The following is a 13,642-nucleotide window of genomic DNA, read 5'->3' as shown; positions in this document are numbered from 1 at the left end:
TACTTTAGATCTATAAACACCATTTTTCGACTAAAATTATATTAGTCAAACTATTACTTGAAAATCGTTTAGATGTTTCAATTTATTGTCACCAAGCTTTTTTCGACCTGGAGTGATGCGTCGTATTCAGAGACGATCTTTGACAGGGACGCGAAGGGCGGGGCTGAAATTGAGCGCGTGCACTCCATGACTCATGTGTGCCGACGGGAGCGAAAGTTTAGCTAAAGTTACCGCAGACGCTGTTAAACGCGCTCCGAAGAGGGAAAGAAAGGGACCACAAACGATTTAAAATCCAAAGTAAGTGGTAAATGCTTCTTTCAGTCGCATCGAAGTCATTGCGTGACAATTTTAGCACCGCACACCCGGGTTTTGAAGCGATTCACCGCGTCCAGGTGAACTCGGGAGCTAAACCGTCAGCGGCTGCAAAGAGTTTGTGTGTAAAAGTCCCAGTAAAATGTTGCTTTTTTAAAAACATGTGGTCCTTATAGATCAGGCTGCTAACAAGCTGGCTGAAGCCACGTTTGTAGATAGGTGTCTTTGCTGGTAAGAACGTGTTTGATCAACAGGAGAAGACAAAGAAAGCCCGTGGGAGGAAAGGGTTAATCCCGCAGCTGCGGCCGGGCCGTCGCATGCGGAAATCGCAGATATCTGATTGTTTGTGTTTCCCGCAGATAAACGCGAGCAACGCAAGCGGCCGTAACCATGAACAGTGAGTCCACTTCCTTTGGCACGCTTTTCAACCAGTGCGTAGTTAAACACAATGAATCTGCATCGTATCGGAGGTAACCTGTGTGCTTCCATCACCTATTTCTGCTCATTTTCTCTGCTGTTCAAAAACACATCAATAACGCCAGATCTGAGATGAATGTGTTGCATTATAGTGGATTCGGAAACAAATCCCAGGTTGAGGAATTTTATTTTCCTGAGCCTTTTCACAATCCGATTACTGTGTCACAACACCTAAAATGCCCCCCCCCCCCCTGCTCCGGGCAGCAGGTCTGCCCTGGAGGAGTTTGACATTTGTAACATGCCTTCTATCTGACAGATTCTGGCAGCGTCCCCCCGACAACACCGCCCCTTCACACCGGCGCCAATGCCACGGAAGGTTGGTGTGCATCTGCTTTGCTTTCAAACCGAGCTGGAGGATCCAAAGTTTGGTCCCCCGGCCTTTAATGCTGTTCTTTCGTCAAAGCGTGTCTCTTCTTTATTTTCAGTCGCCTCAGAAACGACCCTTTCAACAACGCTTCATACGCAGAAGGCCACCATCATTGAGGGTAACTTTAATTTATGTTGCCGTTCAAACTGAATTTCTTACTTCTGTAAACAACAAAACAACCTTGTTCTTTCTCTCAGCAGTGACAACAGCCACCCCCCCCGCCGTGGACTCTGCGGTGATCGCAGGTGAAAGCCCAGTAAAGTTCCCTTTCCCGGACGTTTCCTGAAGTCACAAATCCCGGCTTGTCCTTGAAATTCTCCGTCTTATCTTCCCAGTGGTCATTGCCGTCATTGTGCTGACGTTGGTGGTTCTGGCCTTCCTGCTCTACCGGTATCTGTGCCACAACAAAGGCGCCTACAGGACGACGGGGGAGCTGGCGCCGGGAGAGGACCCCGATGAGGACGACGCGACCCAGAACGCCAGCGGGAAGAAGGAATACTTCATATGAACCGAGCTGAGCGGCTCTACGGAAGAACTCAAGAACCAGGAATGTTTGTTTTTTTTATTCCCCACCCTCTGTGTTCGAGGAGGGGGGGCTACTTCCTGCACACCGGATGGAGGGAAAAGTCTTTAAAACAACAGAAGCGTTAAGTTAAAAACCAAAGAACGTGTTAGAGGCAGAGAGGGTCAACATTGATGGAGGTGGAACAGGTGTGTTTGACCAGCCTGGGGCCCGGAGCAGCTGGTGGGGAGTTAAAATGTCACCGACACACAGCCAGTAAATAATCTGCACAAGTGTTACGTTAGCTGGGCCTCGGCACTATTTATGTTTCTTGTCTTTTGCTGTTCGGGAGGCCGTTTCATTCTGGGATGCTTTATATCAGGAGTGGCTTCTTTTTACGATTGCTTTTAAAATCCCGGCTGAAGCCCAGGAACGCTGTGGGGGGGGGGGGGGTCCTCAGGGGACCACGGCCAGGGGCCTTTGATCCCCAAGCATACCTGCCCTTTGTTGAGCATTGTGTCTGTACCTTACCTTAGTGGCAGCTACAGGTACTCACCTGTACGTGAACACGTTCACCTGCGTAACCTGCAACGCCGAAGCTTCCTACCCGATCTCATAAAATATATAAAACCCAGCTGGATCCATCCGCTCCTTCCTTCGGCAGCACCCCCGATAGTCTGGAATCATAGTCCGTCACCGTCCGCCTCCGTCCCACTCGAATACCATCATCCCCTTTTTTTTAAAAACTTTCTTTTACATCGTGAGCGGCTGAAGTTTATTTGTATTTGACTTCCCTATTTGTGATAAATAAGGAAGACAATAAAAGCTGTTTTTGGACCAGTTTACATCGGTTCTGTTTTTAATATGCATTTTGGCATCACAGTTCATTATACAGTGAATTAAAGTGTTTTAAATGTATTACATGTTCTTACACGGGCCAGTATAAACCTAGATAATTCAACAGTGCCGAGCTGAATCCCACTATGGAGCGTTTCAGTTTTGTCGTGTAAGTGATATATATGTGTGTATATATATAAAAAAATCCAGATATAGTATTGAGGTGTGGTTTAAAAAAAAATGTTGCATTGTTGGCATAAGTTGAGTCGACTTTATGAAGTTGACTTGTGACAAACTCCCAATGTATTATTTGAATATCAATCTCAGCTAATCTCTAAAATGAGTAAAGAGTAATAAAGAGGAAAAAACATTAAAACTACATAACCAAAACACCACAGATCGATGGATCTTACATCACACACAGGTTATATATCCACAAGAATAAACAGCGTTTCAAATTTCCAAAATAACCTTTATTCTAAACTTACAGTTTAAATTTTAAGTTTAGTATAAAAAAGTTAAGTGCACCTAAGTTCTTAATTTTCCTCAAAGTGTTCCATCGTCAACACTCGTCTCCTTAAGTAATCTTAAAAGATAGAACGTGTACTAAAGCTTCATCACATCACCTCAGCACATCTATTTTTTCTCTTTTTTTTTTTTCCAAAACAAAACATCAAGAGAATCCCTGATCTAAAAATGTCCATCATCCTTCAAAGGGAAATCCATTTGCTGGTTGTGGTTGGCATAGCATCTACTCATCAACGCTTGTGTTGCCGGGACAGAGCCGCAGTTCCGCTTCCTTACAATCGGAGCACAATAAAACAAAAAAAAGGATGAAAAAGAAAACGCGTGAATCGTATATCGAAAGCTTTGACAGCTGTGGTCTCCGCACGGACAAAGCCCGTAGAATGGAGGTGAGCGGCGGCCGCGTGGCGGCGGCCGAAGGAGGTCGGGCACGCGAGCGGGCGACGCTCCCAGACAGCCGCTCCTTCTGCCCCCCCCCGGGGGTTAAAACGCTGACGGGGGCGTTTGTTCCGTGGAGCCCACAGCTGTTAAAACTCGGCGCGATGTGTCGGACACCCAGTGACACGCTGATATCAGACAACAGTGAAGAACAGCTACCGGATAAACGTTTATGGCACAGCGACTTTTGAAAATACGCACGCTTGCACAATAAAGTAAAAAAGAAAAAAAGTTGTACACCAGCATTAAAAAAATGACCTGTTATCCTGACTAGTGTATCTAGGCTACAAAACAAAGAGCACATCTTTGATGTTGCTTTTATCTTAGACTTGATGGATTTTTACAATTCCAAAATGGTGAAAAGTCTCACAGTTTTTTTTGTAAAAAGTCATGAAAACACACAGATACACACGCACGCGCACACACACACACACACACACACAGTAGCCCCGTATCTGCAACCAACTCAGATGTGCTAAGCAGTGCATCTCAGATAAAAGTGTTTAATCTTTACGTAGCAAAGGTGCAAAACTATGCATCGTTTTGAAGAAGTAAACCACGTTAGCGAGCATGCTGTTGAGCTACAGACCACGTCAGAACTGCACATTCAGTGATATGTTTTCTTTTAAATTGTGACTTTGAAGAACAAAAAATAAAAGAATCCAGTCACAACCAAACAGAAGTGCATTGAAGACCAAATCTTTGGTACAACCAGCTCATTGGTTATACAAATAAAATGTTATAGAGCTAAAGATGGAGGTCAGTCAGAGGCAGAAAAGTCAACAGACATGAACGTTTCCTCATCCTTTGACGGCCGGCTACAGACTAGATGATTCCCACGGAGGACGCGTACTCAAACGGCCCCTTTAAGGAGTTCGGATTTCACTTCAAAGCTCCAGATCTCATCAATCTAAAACAAGGATTTCGAGGAGTCAAACGTCTCCCGCCTGCGTCCCTCCGCGCTTTCTAAATCATCTAGTACGCAGCCCGAGCGAGGGCGCCAACGAATAAATACCAACCGATTCTGTGAGGAAACGCAAAAGAAACGAACGTCAGTTGTGTAAATGTCACAAACATCGAGTGAAAGAACTCTGGGTATCCGACGGTGACACAGAGGAGAGGAGACAAAAGAAAAAGCTGAAATGTTACACCAACCACCCCTTTTCTTCCGTTTATCTGTTTGGATTGACTTGAAATTTCTTTCCTTTAAGTTTACTGAAGTTACTTAACTTTAAATTAGGGCTATTCCTGGTGCTCTTCAGCACTCGACTAAGATCATCTACAGGTCGCCCAACAAGGTACAGTAAACCACTTAATATTGCATGAACACTTTTGTTGGATTATTCGTTTAAGTTTATTCATTTAATTCATAGGTGACTTATATATGACAAACTTTTACAGTTCACTGTGTAACAAGTTTGCTGTGTTTTTCTTTTTTTATTTGAATACTGTGCAAAGGACAAGACAATTCTAACTAAACGCATCCAGGATGCTTATTCTCTTTTTTTTTTGAGTGTATAGTCAGTATTTCTCATAATTATTATACTGGTATTTACACAGAAGTATTACACATCCATGAATTAACTACACTAAAACTTTTCAGAACAGACAGGTGGAGACTCGTTTGTTGCGTCGTCGCTGAATCTTTGTAATCGCGACGTACTTTCACCATAAAGCAGCTAGACGATGGAACGCGGGGCGGGTATCTGAAGGCTTCATGTACAACAGTTTAAGAGTTAGAAACAAACATCCGGATGCTCATTTTGATCCTTTCTGTCAAATTATCAAGGGAAAAAAAAAACGCAGAGTAAGCAGAGGAAGCCTGAACTGGAATGACTAAAAGAGGCTGATCCAATAAGGAAATATAGAATGTTTCTATGACCTAACAGTTTAATGTGTCCACATTTTTCAATTGACCTAGAGGTCCGAAGTGGAGTACTGTACCTTTCAGGAGGGCTCTAAAATATTACATTCCATTAGGTGATATCAGTATTGTGGCATGGCCAAGCAGCCTGTAGAGAGAGGCCTATGGGATGGGTGAGCGGGGGGGGGGGACTAAGGGGTATCATTTGGGACAGGAAGAAGGTTTGGGCATGAAGGAGAAGTGGAGGACTCTCTGTTACCAGATGGTATACCCTCCACTGGAGCCACCAGTGAACCAGTTACTCTTGCGCTGCGCCATTACAACGTTGGCGCCCTGCATGGCAGCCAGCTGAGCAGCGTTGGGGGGGTGTCCAGGAGGTGGAGGCTACAACAGAGAAGAGATAACAGAGAACTGAGCTTTCAGGTGGAGTTATGTGACCCTGGTGCCCTGTTTTATTTTAAAAGGAAGTGGAATCAACAGCCGAGATGAACATTCAGCTCGGTTTTCTGATGCTCAAATGTGAACGTAAATACTAAAATCAATATAAACCCTGTTTTTCTGACTGACTTTTGTCAGAATTCCGAGGTCGCTGCGCCCCTCTTTGTTGAGTCAGCCTTCGATGTCAGGGCTTTAATTTGTTTTAACGTAGCTACAATTCATTTACAACAGGAAAGGCAATAGCACATCATACAAATGCTAGTAAAAAAATGTATCAGTTACTTTTAAGCAAATGAAAATGCGTGTGTGTGTGTGTGTGTGTGTTGTAGTTCCTAGCTGGATACTCACTGGGATATTAACGCCGCTGCCTGCTGTGAAGCGAGCACCAGCATCAAAGCCACCATCCACCATCACCGTGGAGCCAGGAGGGTACACAGCTCCCATGTGATAGTAAGCCATGGGTACATTCTGACCCACGGGGCCAACAGACATGTGTGGCTGCATGGGCATGTACACCTGAGCACCAGGATATGGAGAGGACATCTGAGGCAGCTGGCCAGGCACCTGAGGTGGAAGCACATATCTGGGCTGGTATATCTGCAGACAGGAGCACAGGTTTTAAGGTTTACATGCTGTGAGGACTGTTGCTATGGCAGGGTGTATACATGGATGTATCCGTGTATTCATGGATGCAACAGTCACCTCAGAATATGCAGGGGGTGTGTCTGTGTATGGAGGTGCCTGAGGAGACATTTGCATAGCAGGAGGGTATACAGGTGCAGTGCTCTGCGGAGGGTAGACGGCCTGCTGTGGATAGGAACCTGGAAAACAGAAAATGGGTCATTTTATTTTTAAATAATCTGCAATAAATGAGTAATGTTTACTGTTGATAGCAGAGAGTGATGTTTTAGCAGTAAAAAATAAGGAATGCGGTGGTATTCGATTTTTTTTTTTAAAGGATCTAGCATTTCAGATGAATAGGTTTCCTGGTTTATTGTTATTTTACATAAAATTAAATGCACTGATGTTTGTCAAAGGCAGGATTTTGGAATGCCCAGGCTAAAGAGAAGCACATCCAGCTTATTACCATCTGAACGAGTCTGATCACCCTACACATGGGTAAAAAAATAAGAAATTATAAAACCCCATTGATTTCTAACTAAAAAAAATACTGAACGTCTTTGGAGAGGGACACGCTTAATCTGACCCATTTCAATTATTTAGCACATAATGACACAAATGAAACACGTTAAGATGGTGATAAAACACTAGTGTCAAAAATGGTGCGTTACTGGTGTTTTAATTAACCATTTCTCTTTGTTAGGTTCGTCATTATTTTCCATTTAACACGCGAGTAGTTCTGATTATTTTGAAAATAATAACCACCTTTCCGGCTAAATGCTACAGCTGCTGCTTAACTTTTCTGGAAACGGGCTTGCGGACTTCAAAACAATCGAAACCAAAACAATTAAAATGTGTCCCCGTCGCAAAATACCTCTGCGTAAATACAGCTCGCTGAAAAATGCGTCCAAACCGAAGGTTTTTGCTACATCGCGGGGAGTTTTCGCGTTAGGGGCGATTTGCACGGACTCCACCGTGGACATCCGTTAATTGTGCTGTAACATTACGTAGCTAACCCAAACCTGGAGTCCGCTTCGGCGGACCAAACGTCGGCATCTTTGAGCAAATAGCTCACAGCTGACTCTACGCGGAGTGTGTGAAGACAAACCTTTGTTGTTCATGCTTGTGGATCGATGCGGATACTGAGTTAAATCAGAAAAACGGGACCTTCGTATGTTGCCACGGCCTTAAAACAGGTTACGACTCTGACAATCACTCACTTCCTTGTTTTTCAGCTTCTTGTTGTTGTGGAAGTGGTGACGTCACCGCTCTCGATCTGTGGTTTCGGACTCGACCGAAGCGATTTGGGCGAGAGCGCCCCCAGTGGCGGAAACCAGGTACTGTTCAAAAGCCAGGCCAACTACGGCCAAATAAATAGTTTAAAGTCGAGGTCAGACACTGTTTTTTTAGGGTAAATACTTATTAGACACACACTACATCAAGACAAAATGTCCACGGTGACAATATAAATCGTGAAAAAGTCAATTATAATAATTTAAAAGCTAAACAATTCTTAAAGCATTATTCTAATTTATCCACACTGACCCCAAACAACAGATTATTCTTTTAATTCGTACAGGCACATATATAACTATTATCTAAAATGTAGGACACCCTCTACTGTCTATACAACTAAATTATAGATAACACTGCATTTTGTCAGATTTATGTGGGGTTTTTTTTAGTTTCTGCAATGGGAAAAAACACACTTCATTAAAAAACAGTAATATGAGTATCTGTATGATCACTTATATGAATTCATTGGTTGGGAAAAATAAGATGATTTCGTTCAAGCGTCTATTTCTGCATATGCTTTCGGTCTAAAGTGGCTTTTGTTTAATCATTTGGTTTGATTTGCAGTGCTGGCGCACAGATTCACGCCTCGCCGCTCGTATTTGTGCCGCGTCCCCTTTAAGAGAACCATGGCACCTCTCAAGCCGAGGCAGACATTTTTCCATGCAAGATTTTTTCTTGCATAAATTATGTTCATGACGTAGTGCAAAAGGCCAAATTTGTGGCATTTCCCCCGACTTTTTGGCTCAAATGGGATTTTGTGAGACACGTCAAGGATTTCTGCTCATCTGAACTGTCACAGAAAGGACATCGTCATTAAATATTTAGAAAGCGGACATCCTAAAATTGCAAGCCTCCTTATCAATGCAAATACCTCTTTTGTGTGCAGTCTCAGCGCCAGTCTGCGAGCTGAGATGAATTTTTAATTATGCGTGACTGAAATAAACAGTGACAAGGACCCTTGTAAGAGCGGGGATTACAGAAAATAAGCTGCATTTTACGCGGTAAGTTGAATACAACAACCGGAATTTGCTCTTCGCGCATAGCAGCCAAATGAGAGGAAATGAGTTTTGGTTAATATGCAATGCTCGTAATTAGCATAATTTATATATTTATGATAAAGAGAAGGAAATACATAATACTCGATCTCTGGGCACTGGTTGGGGTGATTTCTGTCGCACGGACTTGGTGGTTGGTGCTTGTCTGCAAAAGTAGCCCGAGCGGCGAGACTTTTATTGGGCAGGATGGGGGTGGGGAGCCCATCAACACCCGCTGAAGTTTTGACAGATCCTCGTTTCTAACGGGCCAGTGCAACAGGGAATCAAAACACCACGAATCGTGTTATTTAATCTGTTATTTATCAGTTGAACACGTCACGTCTGGGATCAGCCTCCTTCATCACGATCCCTGCGGTTCAAGCCCAGCACACCGTGGCCTGCTCGCAGGCCCCTGCAAACAGTCTGGACCCGCAATGACAGAAATGCGGGAGTGACGGAAACAAAACACAACAGTTGTCTGCCTGTGTGGATCTGCTTTAACCGACATTTAACCCCTGCTGTACTGGTGGTGACCTCTGGGGTTCTCAGATAAGAGGGGGAGAATTTAAAAAACAGTTGAAAGGGCACTTTTGTGTGCTGGAACTGCCTGAAAGAACATTTTATGCTCTGTCCTGTGGGCTGGGACACCCAGGATGGAGGTGTAGTATGTTGTCAAAAAGGGCACTTTAGTCTTCAGTAGAGACACTTGATTTAAGATTGTTCGGATCAGGTCACGCTGAGGTGTGACTACACTCAACTCACATCAAGAATATTATTTATTCCTTCATCACTGATTAAATTCCAAAATGTAACCTTTTCGCCCCATTTTTATCCTATGATTTTAATTTCTTTACCCAGAATGTATAGAAGAGTGCTCTGAGACATGAACTCCCAGGATCTCCCCACCAAGGATGGCCCACTTACTGTCAATGAGCAGGTACCAGTCAGTTTTCTCTTCCAGCTAAAATCCCAGAGGTTTGCTCCTGTCGCCGTTCACGCTCTCGCATCCCTCCTTTTGCAACAAAAGTCTTCCACAAAAGCACACTGAGTTCAGCGCCAGCTTTTTGATCGCATCACATATTAATTCCTGCTGCCTGATGCTTCTGATGTGCGTTTTTATTTAAACTGCTTACATTCTGCTTAAGTATCCCGAAGCCATGCTGTCCATGCACGGGAGAGCCTGTGAGCCTGAGCCACCCCACTGCTCCGGTGCAGCCGTGCGCTTCTAATTCATGTCATTTTTTTGGATTTATTTTAATTTCCTTTTCTTTTGGGTGTTGCTTGTCAGAGTGTTTGTGTCCTAACATGTGCTTGGCCTCTCTTGTTTTCTTTAGCCATTCTCTGTCTGACTGCAGAAGTCATTTTTCAGCCATTTAAATCCTGCACGTTGGCAAAGACATCCAGGTATGCATCCTCCTCTCTACTTGTCTTGTCTGCATGCTGGCCTCCAGTCCTGGTGGGTTTGCCGCATCACCTGTAGGTCTTTCATCACTGTTTGACATTAGCCTGGTACCAGATCAGCTGTGAGAATGTTAAAATAACACACATGTACATTAATATACAGTAGCGCTGATTATTCATCCAGCTACTGTGAATTGTGGAGCCCTAAACAACAGAGTGACGATGGATCGACCATGTTTCCAGAAAAGAGATCCTTTGCATTCGAGTCATCTCAGCATTTTCCCACGTGTGCTCTGCAGGTCATTGTGATGTCTGGCCAGGAGACGATACGGGTGCTGGAGGTGGAGGTCGACGCTCCGCCGAGCCAGAGGGATAAAGCTACAACACTGCACAGAGAGACCGAGACAATGGATCGGCCTCTACCGCCATCCGAAGACCCTCAAGTAGAGCCACCGTGGAGGACGGTCATACTTGCCGATCGTCAGTGGAATGGATGGAAAGAAGTGGATGCACCTGTCCCGTCATCAGCACCCGATGGGAAGAGCGAAGGTAATGCCAGAGAGGAAGAGGCTCGGCTCACGGATCAACCCGCCGTTGGTGGCGCACAGATTGGAAATCCCATGTCCCAGAGCCCTGGAAAGGAAGGTAAATGCTCAGCTAAAATGTGTGGCCATCATCCATTCCGATGTCAATTAAAAACCAACGGTGCCTTTCTGCAGGGCCAGGCACACAGCTGGTGGCGTCAGAAGCCTCAGTCCCTGACCTCCACACACTGACACCTGCTGTTCCTGTTAGCGTGTCGCTGCCCCAGCCCCAGACCACTCTACCCATCACCATACAGGGCTGTCCTCAGGTGCCACACCTTCAGATTTGTGATTATATATGTATATAAAACTTATATTCTGCTCTTTTTTTATTTCAAAGTCTTTGGACAGTATCATATTTTCTTTTTATTTAGTGCCATATGCTAGTATTTCTTCATGTTACACCAGGTGCTGTCTCAGGAGAGTTTGGCCACTCTCATGACTGGCATGATGGCCCAGACAGGATCCTTAGGCCAGCCCTTACTCATCCCCCTCAGCGTTCCAGGCCCAATTGGTGGTCAAGGTGGAGTGGCTCTTCTCACCTTGCCAACAACCAATTTAGCTTCTCTTCCTGGGTTTGCAGCCACTAATGTGGCCGGAAACCTCCTCAAACTGCCCTTCGCAGGCTTGCAAGGTAACAAACAGCTGCAGCTTTATCAGCATTCTCAGCACTACATCGGTCAACTCTTCAGTATCAATTATTCTTTGAAAGAAGCTAACTTGTACAGCTTTTATTTTATTCTGTTATTCTATATTAACTTAGCTGCAACAGTGCAGACAATGCTCCAGCCACAAGCAGCTTCCATACAGCCGCTGCAGGCAGCCACGCAACAGGTGACCTCTCAGCCATCACAGGTGACCACTTCCCAGGTCACGGCCGCTCAGGCGGCTGCGGCCCAGCCGACCACCGTCGCCACTTCTGTTTCTCCGTCCAACATTTCTGTGGCGGCCCTCCAGACGGCGGGACTCTCCATCAATCCTGCCATTGTGAGATGCCGTCTGTCTGTCCTGCTGGCCTTTTAATGTGGTTTTGTTTTCTCTAAGCACACGCCGTTGTTTGTTGCTCAGTTCAGTGCTGCTTCCTTGGGAGCTCAGCCCCAGTTTCTCAGTTCCCTCACCTCCACTCCCATCATCACTGGTGCAATGTCCAACATGGCGGGCATCACCAGTCAGATCATCACAAATGCCCAGGGACAGGCAAGTCCCTTGAAATGACATTTAATTTATGTTATAATATGTGCACCACTTTGAAAATAATCTGTATTTCTCCACAGGTAATAGGGACGCTCCCACTGTTGGTTAACCCCGCCTCTCTCGGTGGCGGGGCTGCAACGCCGACTCTTCCCCTCCACGGTCTTCAGGTCCAGGCCGTCACCCCTCAGCTGCTCTTCAACGCCCAGGGTCAGATCGTTGGCACGCTGGGCAACGGCTCTGCCGCAGTCGCAACTTCTGCCGCGGTCCCGCCAAAAGCTGCCGCATCATCAGCACTTTCCAAACCAAGCGCACAGGTAGACCAGCAGCTGTATATGTGTCATTATTTCTGACGCGTTTATGTGACAGTGGGCTATTTTTATCGGTGCTGTGTACGTTCCCAGTCTTTGGTTTCATCTGCGACGCCGTCTCCAGTCGTCATCGCCCCGCAGCCGTCTGTACTGAAGACGTCCCCCACGCTGTCCTCTGCTGTGCCCATCGCCTGTGGTGACGCGGCAAAAGTGGGCCAGCTTGTCAGCAGTGTGTACACCCGTTTCCAAACTCGCTTACGTGCGTGTTTTGTTTTTGTTTTTTTAAATAGGTGAGTATTTTAAACCAGCTTCTCCTCTGCTGTAGAACCTCAGCAGGGAGCCGGCGGCGAAGACGGTATCAATCTGGAGGAAATCCGAGAGTTTGCCAAGAATTTCAAGATCCGGCGGCTGTCCTTGGGGCTTACACAGACACAAGTAGGCCAGGCCCTCACTGCCACCGAGGGTCCGGCCTACAGCCAGTCTGCCATTTGCAGGTGAGTCCTGCTCTTGTTGCCCCGAAATGGAGAATACTTCATGAGTCTAATAAATTCTTACTCATAGGAGATTGAAGGAACCCAGAGGCTGATCCCAGAGCAAGCAGCATCATGAACAAGTGTCAGGAAAAACCTTTTAGCAGGAAGACACCCCAGGCAGCAGCAGGCTGAGAATATATGACATCCTGTTGAGCATTAGCATAGCTATATGATCAGCTGTAGCTATGGAATTACTAACTGCAAGCGAACATACAGTAGATAAAGGTTCAGAGAGGTAAATGCTGTAAAAAAATGAATAAAACTGATCAGATATCACAAAACTGAAATGCATCTTATGTGGCAGGTTTGAGAAGCTGGACATTACCCCCAAGAGTGCTCAGAAGCTGAAGCCAGTGTTGGAGAAATGGCTGGCTGAAGCCGAACACTGGAACCAGAAGGGCCAGCAGAACCTGATGGAGTTCGTTGGCGGGGAACCCTCCAAAAAACGCAAGCGGCGTACTAGTTTCACCCCACAGGCCATAGAGGTCCTGAACTCCTACTTCAAGAAGAACGCTTTGCCCACAGGACAGGAAATCACAGAAATTGCCCGAGAGCTGAACTATGACAGGGAGGTGGTTCGAGTGTGGTTCTGCAACAGGCGACAGACGTTGAAAAACACGAGCAAAATCAACGTGTTCCAGGCGCAGCAGTGAGAGAATTCCACCAGATGCTTTCGCCTTGTGGCCGGTTGAATTTTCAGTGCAGCAGCACAGTTTCAGATACAGGTTTAATGGAAAAAATGTGTGTGGACTGTTTGAGAAAGTCTAGGGAATTCTGAAGATTACTTACTGTATTTTAAGTCTATACTGTCACTCATCTGTGTGGTCAGTACCCAAGTGCATGGTCATTTTATCAGTAATGATAATAAATACAACACTAGTAATGCAATAATAACATTTTATAAAAGGTGT

The 13,642-nt window shown here is 45.4% G+C and overlaps 3 protein-coding genes across 9 annotated transcripts; 2 read left to right on the top strand and 1 right to left on the bottom strand.

The window, feature by feature from the left end:
• The first annotated feature begins 144 nt into the window (after positions 1-144).
• LOC130529967 (glycophorin-C-like) lies at positions 145-2,503 on the top strand. Of its 2 annotated transcripts, none has more exons than XM_057040725.1 (6): positions 145-297; positions 672-709; positions 1,046-1,105; positions 1,215-1,274; positions 1,357-1,401; positions 1,492-2,503. In XM_057040725.1, exons 2-6 carry the CDS (start codon positions 703-705, stop codon positions 1,662-1,664), a joined length of 345 nt encoding a protein of 114 aa, XP_056896705.1. In that variant the 5' UTR covers positions 145-297; positions 672-702; the 3' UTR covers positions 1,665-2,503. The 2 variants fall into 2 exon arrangements, with proteins under 2 accessions (XP_056896705.1, XP_056896704.1); XM_057040724.1 differs by having other exon boundaries at positions 148-297; positions 1,354-1,401.
• dazap2 (DAZ associated protein 2) lies at positions 2,486-7,646 on the bottom strand. The gene is made up of 4 exons (XM_057040721.1): positions 7,490-7,646; positions 6,463-6,581; positions 6,109-6,357; positions 2,486-5,706 (listed from the first exon to the last, which is right to left on the bottom strand). Exons 1-4 carry the CDS (start codon positions 7,500-7,502, stop codon positions 5,578-5,580), a joined length of 510 nt encoding a protein of 169 aa, XP_056896701.1. The 5' UTR covers positions 7,503-7,646; the 3' UTR covers positions 2,486-5,577.
• On the top strand, positions 7,581-13,567 carry pou6f1 (POU class 6 homeobox 1). 6 transcript variants are annotated; one of them, XM_057040620.1, is made up of 11 exons: positions 7,822-8,678; positions 9,570-9,648; positions 10,046-10,115; positions 10,412-10,757; positions 10,832-10,965; positions 11,105-11,683; positions 11,765-11,893; positions 11,971-12,204; positions 12,292-12,427; positions 12,524-12,692; positions 13,036-13,567. In XM_057040620.1, the coding sequence occupies exons 4-11, from the start codon at positions 10,421-10,423 to the stop codon at positions 13,382-13,384; spliced, it is 2,067 nt and encodes a 688-aa protein (XP_056896600.1). In that variant the 5' UTR covers positions 7,822-8,678; positions 9,570-9,648; positions 10,046-10,115; positions 10,412-10,420; the 3' UTR covers positions 13,385-13,567. The 6 variants fall into 6 exon arrangements, with proteins under 6 accessions (XP_056896599.1, XP_056896604.1, XP_056896598.1 ...); XM_057040623.1 differs by lacking the exon at positions 10,046-10,115 and having other exon boundaries at positions 7,833-8,678; positions 11,105-11,330; positions 11,460-11,683; XM_057040619.1 differs by lacking the exons at positions 7,822-8,678; positions 10,046-10,115 and adding an exon at positions 7,581-7,718.
• The last annotated feature ends 75 nt before the right edge of the window (positions 13,568-13,642 follow it).

This window comes from Takifugu flavidus, chromosome 8 (assembly GCF_003711565.1).
Source record: "Takifugu flavidus isolate HTHZ2018 chromosome 8, ASM371156v2, whole genome shotgun sequence".
Lineage (NCBI taxonomy): Eukaryota > Metazoa > Chordata > Actinopteri > Tetraodontiformes > Tetraodontidae > Takifugu > Takifugu flavidus.
This window is presented reverse-complemented; position numbering and strand designations above follow the sequence as displayed.